At 40.6% G+C, this 14,860-nt stretch overlaps 1 protein-coding gene across 2 annotated transcripts in view; it reads right to left on the minus strand.

Annotated features, from left to right (window-relative positions):
- Positions 1 to 14,860, minus strand: part of ARHGEF7 (Rho guanine nucleotide exchange factor 7) — a 121,218-nt gene that overhangs the window by 31,456 nt on the left and 74,902 nt on the right. For both annotated transcript variants that reach the window (XM_015421338.1, XM_015421337.1), the window contains 2 exons: positions 14,595 to 14,688; positions 10,406 to 10,495 (listed from right to left, as the gene is read on the minus strand). In XM_015421338.1, coding sequence (XP_015276824.1) covers positions 10,406 to 10,495; positions 14,595 to 14,688 — 184 coding nt within the window. The remainder of the gene's footprint in view (positions 1 to 10,405; positions 10,496 to 14,594; positions 14,689 to 14,860) is intronic.

The raw sequence follows: 14,860 nt of genomic DNA on the forward strand, positions 1-14,860 counted from the left end.
AACAGATATCTGAAAAAATACTCTTAGAAAGCAAGGAACATGAAGTATATCTGTGTGAAGTCAGATCTTTGGGCACATGATGATTATATTATGGTACATTCAGGTCATAAATTAACATCTTTTCTGTAGCATTCTGCTTGACCACACCAATATTTTTTTTAAAAAACCAACAAATGAAATTATGAGGTACATCACCCCTTTCATGGTACAATAATTTAATATTAAACTCACAGGATAGTAAATGCAAAATTTATTTCAACTGTACATAACAGATACCTTTTAAAAAAAACCACTTAGTTGTTATATGCCACCACAAACAATAAAATGCAAACTGTACAATACAATACACATTCAGATATACATCTATATTCTGTTTTCAAAAGTCAGTAACTTACTAAAAGATGGCTTCTCCTGTTCACAAATGAAATGCACAATATATAGATTTTTTCCCATTTTTATGTCATATATACATATTATTGTGTTTTGGCATGATTATGCAAAACACAGAATTAATATAGCTTAATATCATAAATACTAATTGAATGCCAATACCATTTAAGCCATGTGAAAGGGACCAATGATGGCTCACACCTACATTCTAATTCAGATTCTGTACGCCTTCATTATAATACTAACTGTACACACTTATCTTACAGAATTGCATAACATAAGGTACCATTAATTTAATATAATTGAGTTCCACAAAATTTTTTAAAAACACTGAAACTTTGGGGCTGAATACCACCATTTTAACACTGGAATTTCTTTAAAATGCTTGTTGCATTAATACTTCTGATCTATTCATAACAAACCAGCGGTCTTCAACAGTGAAAATACCGGCAAGGACTTTTAACTGTAGGGTTACAAGGAAGAAAGTTGGACCCTGGTGGTCAATCAGTGAAAGGCACTAATGGTCACAGATCTTTCCTGCATTCCCCCCCCCCCCGAGCAGTCCTTTCTGATGCCAGGAAAGTTTATTTCCAGGGGTTTAGTAGCTGATCTACCACAGGGTTGATCTAGCAGGGCAGGAGGTTGAAATGGGAAGGGCATACTGCCCTGCTGCATCTTTGGTCCCTGTACCTCTACTGCCAGGGCAATTTCACCCCTTTCCCTCTTCCCACTGTAGCCTCCATGCAGTTCACACAACCCCAGGAATAAACTTTCCTGAAGTTGGAAAGGACTAGTGGTGGGAGGGGAACACAGGACATATATGTGACCCTTGCATCCACCAATCTTGGGATCTAACCCTGTAACATGCCATCATTCTGACGATGGCTCTTGCAATAATTAACCATGGTAAATGATCAAAGCCTGAATATTCTGGTCCAGTTATAAAGCATCCTTCTAAGCGGGAAAGTAAAGTTCTGGGGCAGTACCAACTTTCAAAAGATATAATACATCAAAAAGCAATATAAATGTATTAATTTTCTCCCTTCCCCCCCCTTTTTGTAAACCAGAAAAGTACTACTAAACCAGTGGGACAATTGTCTACACTGTCATCATTAAAAAGGGAACAGTGAACTTTGAAAATATGAGTATTATAAAAGACTGATAGCTACACTGTGAGCACACAAACATTCCACGCTGCTTCTCCTCATAGCTAAACTGGACATTAGATGTGATTTCCTATTTCTTTGGAGAAGAAGCTTCAGAAAGCTTCCAAGTTTGATCTGTGAAACAGGTTTTCCTTTGGACTGTATCCTCTCTGGCTCAGAATGGTCCATCTCAGCTTTCTCACATGCTCAGGATGAGATATAGGCACTTGTACTCTTCGCCCCCACCACTGATGAAAAAACTCCTGAGCAAGGAAGCATTTTGAGAGGAAAATCCAGCCCAGCTACATTTAGCGGTCTGCCCCCTCCAATTTCTCTGCTCAAACCTTCCACAGCTGATTTTTTACTTTTTAGACAGGTGAGGGACCACTACTTACATCTTCCGTGTCACGCATGCTTTGGCCCTTAGCACGCTTTTTTTTAAAAAAAATACTGTATCCTGTAAGCCATGACCACACCCTAGAGCCATTGCAAGGCCATACTCATTCTCTCTCAGACTGGAGTGGGGAACTGAGCCTGGCCCTACCAAAACGGGAGCTATCTGCACCAAACATCAGTGCTGTGCCTTGGTGCTTTCCAGCTGACCACTGAGTTCTATGAGACCACGTGGAGAGTGGAATGAGTGCCCAGTTGTGACAGCCTTAGAACTCTCTAAAGGTGGTGTAGCCCAACAACTTGAAGTTCCAATATTAAGCCAGTAATCAGGGTCTGAACAGTTCTAATGGCAAGTGTTCCATATCAGTGTAACCGCAGCATGCAAGCAATTACCCTCTTTCTGGCCTAAGGATCAGGCTGCTGGTTAATACCAGGTTCAGCATACAGATACATCTGGCCTCCGAGCTCTTTGGCTTACTGAATAAGAACCCTCTTTCAAATGCTTCAATTTAGTGATGTTTATTTACGAATTACTTTACGTAAAATTAAATGCAAGTAATTTTATGCTGCATATCTTAATATGTCTGTTCCAATACCTTTGCTTAGACCAATAGGTTCCCCATACTATATTCCACAATTAAGCAGTGAAAACTGCAGTCTACCTGTATCATCTGAGGAACTGTAAACATTTATTATCAAGTTGTCAGAAAGCACTAGTGCTTGATTTAATGTGCTTGAACTGAACACTGGGTTACACAGCGGTTTTAATAAATCTGGTATCTTGGGAAAAGAAATATTGCCTTCTCGTTATTTCTAGTTCTTACTTCTTCTTTTTTAACTCCTAGTAATTTCTTCCTGCACATCAGAGCTACCTGCAAAATCATCAGATTCTATTTTATAAGAACAGAACACAAAAAGTATCCCATCTCTTATTCAAGAATACTGGTAATCCAATGTGTCAGCAGCTGCTGGAACAAAAACAACAGGGATCTATGAAATAAATCAATTATATTATATATTGCAGATGTAACCTGAAATATAAAGAGGCATCCCTAATTTTACCGTTATGGACTAAAAATGGGGGGGGGGACCAAATAGGGACATATGACTTTGGTACTTTAAAAACTGGACACCCCCTGCCCCATAATAGCTCTCTGGGTTGTGGCCCACAAGGTACAGACTCTCCAAAACCAACAGAAATACAACAAGAAATCATAGATCCCTTTTTGTGAAGATAAGGGAGACCATCTCAGATTCTACTTGGAGAAAAGTCGTAAAAGGAAAATTTTGAGAGTGTCTTGACTCCAAGAAGAACTTAGAATTTCTCTCCCATCTTCACAAAGAGGGATTTATGATTTCCTGTGATAGGTTTACAGGGCACTGGAGTGTCTGCAACCTGTGACCCACAACACAGAGAGCCAATGAAATACATAGAAGGGGTTTTGCACATGCCCAGGGTATGGCTTAACTTATGCCAAGAAGGAAACTACACATTTATGCTTTTGAAAGTCCCCTCAGCTTCCTGTGTACCTAGGGGAAAAAGAGGCTCTGCTGTTCAGGACAGATATCTGACTCCTTCCCGGAGGAGTGCAGCTGATGACAACTCGCTGGATTGTGGCTGGTTTCTTCTACACTGTAGCATAAAATGGCAAAATCTTACTTTGCCGGTAGTTATTCGAAGAATAATGAAGATCTTTCAAATTTTTTAAAAAACGTAGTAGCTCAAACTTTTGACGTACACAATATGGTAAACTGACAGTAATACCCACCAAACTTGCTTGTTTTTTAAAAAATGAACTTATAATTGGCCAAGATCGTTTGGCTTTCCTGTAATTTCCTTTTTTTTTTTTTTGCTGTTCATTAAGCCTGTAAGGCTAAATTGTTTCCATACTCATGGCACAAGTGTTGCTTTACAAAACACGAGCAGGTGCTATAAAAAAGTGGGGCTGTCCCGGGGAGGAAAGAATACCTAAAATGATACTTTAAAAACCCCAGACCATTCAAACTTACATATCAATGCTGCCAGTTTTTATATTAAAAATATCCTGTAGGTTTAGCCCGCCAGGTATGACCGAAGTATCAGAAATTTCTTCCAGAGGTGATTAAAATATCACATTAAAGAGACAAGGGAACTGCAAGAAAACATCTAAGAAAAGCAGGCTGTGATACAACAAGCATTTGTTAAGAAAAGCTCAGAAGTGCATTAGTTCTGGTGAGAGATATACGAGCAACAGCTCTTACGAGATGTAGACCCCATTCTGTAACTATGGGCTGTCCATATACTGTCATAGTCAGAGTCTTCAGAGAGGTCGGAAGGCTCCAAACGAGAAAGGCTACTGCGACGACCCAAGGAGTCTAGACTTGATTGGTCATCATCAGCCAAGACGTGATTATGCATCAGGTCAGTGCCTTGCCATGCTAAGGATGTATGGGTGAAATGAAATGGTAGATGTAGACAGGCAGAGGTGGGATGAGGAGGAGAACATACAGGATAAGCCACAACCAAAACACATGAAACAAAAGCAAAAGGTGACGGGAAGAAAAGGAAAAGAGAAAATATTGTTAAAAAGGCACCAACGTTTGTTATCCCCATTTGGGTTGGGTTTTATATAAAATTATACTTTTTGCACGTACATTTTTTTTTAAAAAAACACAGACACAATAAGCTAGTTTCTTTTTTAAAAAAAACTCTATTGTTTATAGGTGCCTCTGTTTACATATGCACTTTTAAATAGAATCCATTGCTTTTGTTTAAAAGATTTTGAAAATAAGTGGTAGAAATTATACTCATAACAAACCAAATAGCAGCCTTTTTTAAAAAAATGGGGAAATGCCCTGAAAAGATTTGTGTAGCTGTGTTGCTTTGCATTTCCAGAAAAGGTGTTTTCTAGATAGTGAGTGCATTCCTAAGCAGGTCTACTCACAATCCTAGTCAGGTCTAGTAAATGGAACTTACTCCCAAGAAAGTGTTCTCAGAAATTCACTGTCCACCCAGGACTACCATTTGGTGTAGTGGTTAAGTGCGTGGACTCTAATCTGGGAGAACCGGGTTTGATTCCCCACTCCTCCACTTGCACCTGGCTGGATGACCTTGGGCATACCATAGTTCTGGCACAGCTGTTCTTGAAAAAGAGCAGTTTCTGTCAGAGCTCTCTTAACCCCACCTACCTCACAGGGTGTCTGTTGTGGGGAGGGGAAGGGAAAGGAGTTTGTAAGCCACTCTGAGACTCCCTTGGGTAGTGAAGGGCGGGGTATAAAACCAATCTCTTTTCTTCTTCTTCTTCTACTCCCTCTAAATCACCTTTAAAGGAAACATTCATTCTGTCACAGTATATTCCGCAGTGTTGCTAGTGACCCCCAAGGTCTACATAGTAAAACGCCTTAGCACTTTTCTATCCTACCTAAAGACTTTTCTTTCTTTCTTTCTTTTTCTTTTTTTTTGGGGGGGGGGGAAATCTGTGAGGAAGAATGGGGCTGTTTGCATTAGTTCTACATTTAGTTTGGGGAAAAGGGGGGGACTCTGAAGATGACCTGAGGTCAGATAAAATCACTTAGGCAACTGCAAACTTACTGTGAAGGCAGATACCATACTAACTGGGTCTATCCAGTAAAAAGGTAGATCATGTGGGAGTGTCAATAGTTCAGTAAGGCCTAATTCAGATGTGCAGTCTGTGGCCTATTGTGTTTTTGTGCAAAGTGCCGTCAAGTTGCAACCAGCTTATGGTGACTCCATCAAGGGGCTTTCAAGGCGAGTGAGAAGCAGAGGTGGCTTGCCACTGCCTTCCTCTGCAGACTCTTCATGGGTAGTCTCCCTTCCAAGTACCAACCTTCTGTGCCCACTGGAAACAACCATGTGAACATTGCCCCATATGATATCAGACTGTATGAACCGTTTTAACTATAATATCACAAACCCCTTGAAAAAGGTTTAAAGACAAATTTGGCTAGAACCACATGGGGTTACAAAAAGCTTTGCAACATGGAACTCTATGCAATTATGTTTTCAATTATTCACCATGCCAAAGATGGCACATGAGAACTGAGCCAAAATTCTGTGCCCACCATGGATTCCCCCATTGATTTTAATGGAAGGAACTAAGTTGAGTGTGTACTGTCTTGAGAAGAAAAAGTGCAGACCATTTCACCTTGACATCAAAAGCAAAATGATTTACTGGATTTAACAGAGCTGGGCTGCATCCACTTGTTTCTCCAGTTCTTTTAATGTTACTTCAGGGCCTTTTCACATGATCAGTTCATGGGGACACTGCAAAAGAAGTCTAGACTTTGGGCAATGTACCTCACAGTCCTTATTCAGTGAAGGCATCACAACGTCTCAACCACATGTAATATAAGTGACAAGAGAGTCTTGCTGAACAGAAAAGTCGTATTAGGTATGCTGCCTTTCTCACCTTCCACCCTAATATAGCCAGATGTGCATTCCATGTAGAAGGCAGCATATCTCTTACTGCGAGGGCTTTCTAGATGTCTCCAATTTAAGTGCAAATTTGGCTAGATAAACACTCCCGATGTTGGAGATAAAAAAAACAGGGGGAGTGTCACACACACACATAGTTCAGGGAGCACTGTTCTCAACAACCCAAACTTAGTTTTGAAAACAACCCAAAGTCAGTGATCAGAAATATGCTGCACGCTGAACATGTTCCCTCCTTACTGTCTCTTCCCTGTAGCACTCAAATTTCGTCCCTCCCTTTCTCTTCTTTTACAAACAACAGCCTGAAATTACATGTGGAGAAAGAAAAGGGGAGAATCCAAATATGTGAGTAGAAGGGAAGGGAAGGACATTGAAGCTACAAGGGAAGCTACCAGCCACGGTGACCAAAGGGGACCTCCACATTCAGAGGCTGTCAGCCTCTGAATCCCAGGGCCAGGAGGCAACATCAGGGAAAGCCTTGGCCTCTGTACCCCGTTGCTGGACCTCCAGAAGTACTGGTTGGCCACTGTGTGAGACAGGATGCTGGACTTGATGGACCACTGGTTTGATCCAGCAAGGGCTCTTCTTATGTTCTTAAGCCACAATCTAAAGATTTGTTAAAAGAAAGAAATAAAAACCCGAAGAGGTTCATAGATTCAAAGGAGCTGGACTGCATCCACTGTTCCTCAGGACGAAGTTACAACCAAGGAGAGAGAAACATGGTGTTCCTCATCGCTCATTGTATCAAAACTCAGTACATAAAGATTATCAAGAGAGCAGCGAATGAACTACATATAGGAAGAACAGCATTTTCCTCACAGGCACAAGATATTATACATTTTAGTGCTGAGGAAAATGCAATATTCCCTCCTCAAGAGTAGCAGATCCTTGAAGGAAGGTGTTTAGACTGTACGTAACAAAGGAGAAATAAATGCACTCTTGCCGCACAACAATCTGATCATGCGGAAAGGCCCAGAGAGCAGCAGATAGTGCACAGAGTGAAAGACAAGACTTAAGAAGGGGGGGGGGGAACAGCTGCTCTCATTTCCCAGCAACCTTGTCACAAGACACACTTTCCATTTGGAAATGCCTATCCTACCACTGAATGCCAGGCCACAGAGTCCCCCGGTCATGCTGAATCTGCCTTTCTGGAAGCAGCAGCTCCAAAATCACACATGGAAGATGCTACTAGCAGAATTGCCAGGTCTGCACTCAGAGGGACAGGGACATGAGCGCAGGACTGAGGACAGTCTGCAGGCAAAGAAACTGTGTCACATGAAAGGGCACCATTTTATGGACACTTGGGGCCAGTTTGCAACATTTCCCTGTTTGATAAAATTAAAATATTATATGTTCATAGGCCTTATTCCCATAGAAAAAGGTCAAAGCCAATTTCTTTTGTTGTTTTTAAAATTACGTGTGCACAGATGGAGAAAAACTATATATATTTTTAACAATATCAGCAGCCTGGAAGGAAAAAGAAGCCGTGCATCTAAATGCTATTGTCTTTGTTTTTCATTGCAAATAAATGCAAATAAAAGCCGTCGTACTTTAATGTAAGCAATGAAATTTATTGCACTATGTATATTTACAAAATATACATAGAAAGGGGGACAGGCAAAAAAAGCAAAAACTATTTTACGCCAGTTGTGTGTCTGTAAGCACGCACGTTTACATTAACTTTAAAAAGTACGCTTCAAAACACATTTGTCGTCACCTTGAATTTTTTTTAAAAAAAAATTACACACACCAACTGAACACAGTTGTGCCATTTAAAGCACCAGCAATTTTATTTTATCTTTTCTCTCCCACCCTGTACAATCATTCAAAAAAAAATCCTGTACAAGATTATTGTAGGACTGGTAAATAGTAACATTCGAGGACAAAGTCTGAATCAGCGGAAATTCGTAACATAGCCTAAACAGAAACATATAAAACTATAACACAGCAAGAGACAGTTTTACCACTTTGATACAAATAGTTTGTTGTTATGGTTCAGAAAGTGTCTATGAACCTTCTTGTAACAGCCAGAAAAATCTAAGTATCAAAAGACTATGAAGTAGTCCTACAATAAATTAACACTAGTAATGGCTAAATCTCATTTCATAGTATTCATGCATGAACTCTAACCGAAGTCTGAAGTAAAAAGTAGAATGATAGTCAATTGCCAGTCCAATACATTTGGTATAGAAATGTCTACATGCCACTGTATTCATTAACCAACATATCTGACAAATAGTTAAGCGTTAAGGAGCTTGATGGATGAATATCCACCAATATCTACATCAATTTCTGCCAATAACACTATTTAATATTTTATAATTTGACAATTTGGAGCATAACGCTATTAACTAGGTTTATAATTAATGGCAAAACTGTGCAAACTGGAACATACCAGAGAGAGTATATTTACTCCCTTATGCAGCTATAATACATGCTGGCAGATTCTCCTGTTAGGTGCAATGCTTTACTTACAACAGAGGATCTCCACCATTGCAGCCTTGTTAAAGATTAAATAATCTGGGTCCCCAAGAAACAGTGTAAGTTGGGTATATGTCCGAGTAACTGAAAACAGCAGCTTTGCTAAACATACAGATATGTACAAAATACATGTATCATCTTCTGGAACAAAGGGGAATTATTAAAAAGAAATGTTTAATCTGCTATGAACTGTTTATAGCCAGTTACATTTTCTCTTAATGGAAAAAGTCTCTTAAATGTTGTTGTTTCCAAAGTACATCTCTGGTTGAATATATATTTTTTTTTAAAAAAAAACAAAATACAAAAGTCTAAACCAAAAAGCTGAAATATCAAGTGAGCTACATTCCATATGTACACTTAGCATTTCTATAGCTAAAAGCAATCTCATGTATGGCTGAGTACAAGATTATACACGTATCATATTATGATAGTTTTTGCAGCCCAACCCTAAGATCTGCTGAACCAGCCCAAAAAATACTGGTGAACATCCACAACCCTGTGGGACTGGTACAACATCAGGAACCTGGACAGCCAAAAGGATCCCAGGGCCGTTGTTCCAGCACTGGAAGTTTTAACACTGGGGCAGAAACTCTTGGGCCTTTAATTGCCAGGCTTTGTGCCACAAGAGTGGCTAGCGTACCTTGAAAAATTAACCCAGCGTGTTGGATGCATCTACCATTCTATGCTCCTCCATGCAGCACTAATACCTCCTAACTTCCAATACATCGGCAGTGACAACATTCTAAGGGAAAGGGAAAGTAAGATGCTCTGGCAGGTACTCAACACTGTCTACAAGCATGGGGTATTCCCAGAAGCAGCATACTGGCCCAAAAAGCACACTCTTACTTCTCAGCCTGTGCAGAGGTAGTTGTGAATTTCCTGCATAGTAAAGGGGGGTTGGACTAGATGACCCTGGAGGTCCCTTCCAACTCTATGATTCCATGATTCTAAAAGGGGAGGCCAAATTAACTAGGCTACCCCAGAAGGATACCTGCCCACTGTCTTCTGGAAGCTAATCAAGAAAACACGTCTCTACCTTCCTGACTTTAGTGAAATGTGCTGCCAGCTTTAAACCACCCCCCATCCCCTATCCTGTCCCCCCAAGTATGTGAAGATTGGGAACCCTGACCTAGGGACAGTACGGCAGATTGCAAACAGCACTCTTGAATGGTCCGAGAGCCTTTCCATTAAGTTATATAGATCAGAACTAAATGGAGTATGAAATACATATTTGGTCACAACAACCAAAAACAGAATATGAGAATGTTCTCAGACTATACCTAATATGACACCATGGCAGCTCCTACTGTACCTACAGATTTGATCACCACAGTATATATGGTATTACTGAATCAGTATCACAGTCACGTGAGTGCAAAAAGAACCATAAAAATTCACAGGTTAAAAAGCAAGTATTTACCTGTTCTATTCTTTAGGAGTTTACATGTAAATTATTTCCAGCACTTAGATCTCTACAATCAGCTGAAACCCTCAAAGGAGACTAGTGATACTATTTGCTGAATTAATAGGACAGCAACAACGGTTTACTTTTTTCAAAACTTACTTGAATTTAACGTTTGGCGTGTTTTGGCACTTGTGCAATAAGCTTCAATAACTTTTAGAATCTGAGCATCTTCTTCTAAAGCAGCTGTACCTGTGTAAAACAAAAATACAATACATTGTAACTGGAGCTCAACAGGCTTTTGTATTTTAAAAACAACTTAAAGCCAAAAACAAAAAAGGGCATGATTCAGTTCTGCTGTAGGGCTACTATAACATTTCCCCTTTTTGGTTCCCTTTATCTTTTCTTGGCTGAACAGTCCCTTTTCTTCTTTGTTTCTCTCTCTGTCCCACCCAGTTGTTTAAATAGGTATAGATATATGCTGAGCCAGCCTAGGGAACTGAGGGACCAACTAAAATCCTTTGTTTGTCTTTCCTGATTATAGTAATTCAAAACTAACACACTTCTTTATTTCACTTTTGAGGGGAAATGCTCAGGTAGCTACCAGGTTTAGGACTTAGAAGGTGAACAGGCAACAGGAATGAGGTAACTTTGTATAAATATACAAAGATAATTTCTCACAAACAAGTAGCTGTTTTGTTAGACAGATAGGTCTTTAAAACTGAGGAGATTTCTTGCAGTTTCTACTTAAATAAACAAGCATAAGCTTCTTTGTCTCAAAGATACTTAGGCTGGTGAAGGCAGGAACATTCGCACAAGTTCCAATATCCCTTCTTAATCACTTGATAGGGATCACCCCCCCTTTACTAGGAGCTATTTCCCTCAGACTTGATAGGGATAATCCCCTTTACTAGGAGCTGGAGCTATATCCCTCAGGGAAGGGCCACTCGTCCCATTTCCCTAACTTAGGACCTTCTTGACCTTCTCAATATGCTTAATTCTCCTTCAAGCTCTACTGTCATTCTTAACTACCACTTCTAACTACCACACTCAACTGTAGAATTCTGTTTGAATCCTTTGTCACTCAAGGTTCTCAGACAGGGTTAAACCATGACCCATTTACTGTCCAGCTACGCGACACAAAGCTATCAAAAAAATACAGACCTTCAGACCAGTCCTCTATGCATATCTGTGACAGCAGATGAAGTACTACGTGGCCACAGCATTCTGTGCTTGGCAGAAAGGGTCTATTAGTAGTCCCTTTTTAAAGGGAGGCAGGAGAAAGAAATGCCAACTTCCTTGAGTCATACCCATGGAGGAGTCCACAAGAACCACATTTTAATGGCTGAAATAATCAGATCCTTTTCCTTCCAAGAAAGTAACAGTGGTCGCTAAAAACCCCAGGACAGTACAGATGGTTTTTGGAAAGATTAGATGCATTATTTCTTTCCAACAGAGAAAACAAAAAGAAATGGCACAAGATACAGTAAGAAGGAGAATGAGTCTCAAATGAACATTCAGCCTTCTCAGGGCTGCCTGTTAGGTCTTGAGATGCTGGACAGGCACATAGCCTCCCCCCGCCCCCGACCTGCCTGCTTATACTTGATATCTATCAAGGTCTCTACCCCTGTAGTACAGCCTAACTTTGCACAGTCATGGCTCTTGACAGGATAATGGTGCCGGTCTACATCACTTTATTCATGTGGTATTGCTCAGTGTTTCGAAATCTGAAGTGACAGTCTCTAGCAGAGAGAGATTCTGAGCTTGCTGATAATACAGCAGCCCACAACGCATTCACTCTGCAGCCTAATAACATTATACCTGGAGTCAGGAAAGGGATTTAAGACAACCTGGGTAATTATTAAGTTGCTAGCGAAATTTCAACAACACTTATTTAAAGCATGAGGTGGTGGTTAGAGTGTTGGACTAACATCTGGGAGACTCAGGTTCGAATCCCCACTCTGCCAGGCAAACATTCTGGGTGACCTGGGGCTACTCACACACACTTAGGCTAATCTACCTCACAAGGTCGTTGTGAGGGTAAACTGGAGGAGAGGAGAAAGGTATAAGCTGCTTTGCGTCCTCGTTGGGAAGAAGAAGTAAAGAAAAGAAAATCTATTCAAGGAACGCCTTCTCCGGTTAGAATACATCCATATGCTCAGCTCAGTTGTTGAGTACCTGCTCTGTGCTGCAGGTAGGTACATGTAAATTCACTTCTCCAGGGTGTCCGTTCAGAGTTACTAAAAACTATCTCCTTCTGTCAGGCTTTGAGGCATTGTTTTTATTAAGATTTGACTTTTAAACCCAATTATTGTTTTAATTTTTTTTTTTTACTGCTTGGTATGTTCTTTGGATTGTTCTACTGAATTACTTGGTATTATTGGGCTGGATCCAAAGCACTGAAAGCACAGAGAATCTGGTGAACTGGGACTTCCTTGCCTCCCCCCTTCAGCTGTAGACCACCAAGCCCCTTTCTCAGGGGTGGGGAAGTGTCAATTGACCCACAGGAACAGCATGAGAGGCAGAGTAGGAAGGGGAAATGACAAAAAAAAAGCCCTTCCTTCCCCAGTCAGCATAAATACCATTCTGCCAATGCAACAACCATTATGCAAGTGGAATGGCACCTTTGGATCTAACCAGTAATTTAAAATGCTTTTCTTGGATAAGCCACCTTCATAGCTTTTATTGAAAGACAGGGTACACATCTGTATAATTAATAAATAAAATAAATGAAAAGGAAAGATATTAAAATAATGGAAGCCAGCCAGGGGCTACAAGGCAGAATTCAGATTCCTGTTTGAAGTGCAATAAACAGTTTCTTGAGAAAATAGATTACATGACCTGCATTTGTAGCCTAATTCTATGCTAATTTACTTGACAGTTTGTTCCACTGAGGTTAATAGGGCTTACTGCTGCAAGGACTGCAGCCATTGAGTTTGAAAAAGCATCCAGGATAGCACCATACAGAAATATCCTTATTGATAAACCCTTAGATCTGCAGTCCTTACAGTACTTACATGGAAATAATCCCTACTGAACCCACTGGGACTTGATTCTAAACAAACATGCATAAGATCAGGCTGCAAGATGGGTAACACCAACTATCACCCCTAGTTAATTTGTACTAGTGAACAGCAGTGCCAAACAATTACCTTTCAATTAAAACCCTTTACAATTACAACTAGCCCAAAACAGCAGGTTTCCAGCTAGGATCAAGTCTTTTAAAGAGAGACATACGGAAAAAAATTACAATCAGTTATTCTGGTTCAACAGATCAATTGCATGTTGTAATTGTGAATTCTCTGAGATGTATGCATGACAAACTATATAGATCAGGGGTGTCGAACTCTGACATAAATGAGACCTTGTTGGGCCAGGCCATGGGTGTCATAAAATGTAATGCCAGATAGCGTTAAAGGACACAAACACAAAGATAGGTTTTTTTATTTAAAATAAAAACATGCTTATTTATTTATTTAATTTAATTATGACATTTATACCCCGCCCTCCCCGCGAACGGGCTCAGGGCGGCTCACATAAGGCACCAAGTGCGTTCAGTATACAAAATTACATGATATAAATACAAATTTAAAACAACTTAAAATCAGTTCTACGGATGCACACATAGACTCCTAACATCTTGTGTAACAGGGGGGAAGGCTGGGGTGATGGAAAGATGTTACCCCACCCCCCCAGTGGTCTCTCTCTATAACAGAGCGGTGGTGTAAGTGGCCGTGGCGACTCCTACTCATAAGCCTGGCGGAAGAGCTCCGTCTTGCAGGCCCTGCGGAACTGCACAAGGTCCCACAGGGCCCTGATCTCCTCCGGGAGCTCATTCCACCAGGTAGGAGCCGCCACTGAGAAAGACCTGGCCCTTGTTGCCACAAGCTTGGCCTCCTTGGGAACTGAAAGTTCTGCTTAGAACATTAGCTCTGTAAGCTGTAAGCCTACTTTTGATTTATTGACATTCATCACAGAATTCTCATGCTCAGAGTTCTGAGTCTAGGACCCAGGTTAAAACATGAAATGGCTGAGTGATTAAGAGAGTCCGGCAAAGCAAGCTATGATGCAGCAGCAGCAGAACTGAAAGTAGAAGATGGCCAGTTCCACTGCGGGTTTAATGGAAGCTCTCCGGGGGCCTGATCCGGCCACTGGGCCGCATGTTTAACACCCCTGATATAGAGACTTGGATCAACCTCTGTTCAAACTGCATTATTCCAAGTGGTGCAACTCCTGTTCAAGCTGCATTATTACAAAGGTATTATACCCTCTTCTGAAAACAGCTGCGAATACCAATGTTTTGGCCAAGCAAGAGGAATCCTCTACTCCCCTGTATTACAAACATACTTACTTTTTCTCAGTGCAAACTCTTCTTCTGATGGTTTCCGTTCAGGTTTTCGCTTGGGCAGCAATTTTTTCATTGTTTTAGGGCTTTTGCTGAGATCCTGGCCAGACAAAGCACAAAGAGAACTTGTTTGTTCCACATTCCTGCAAAATAACTGTTTATCTATTGGCAAAAAACACATACAGGAAAGAATCTTGCATCTTCTTGAAAACTTACAGATTTACTGTGGCATAACGTCAGTGAACTAAAGCCCACCAAACACACAACATTGT

The sequence above is a fragment of the Gekko japonicus genome, unplaced genomic scaffold (assembly GCF_001447785.1).
Source record: "Gekko japonicus isolate JY-2015 unplaced genomic scaffold, Gekko_japonicus_V1.1 scaffold553, whole genome shotgun sequence".
Lineage (NCBI taxonomy): Eukaryota > Metazoa > Chordata > Lepidosauria > Squamata > Gekkonidae > Gekko > Gekko japonicus.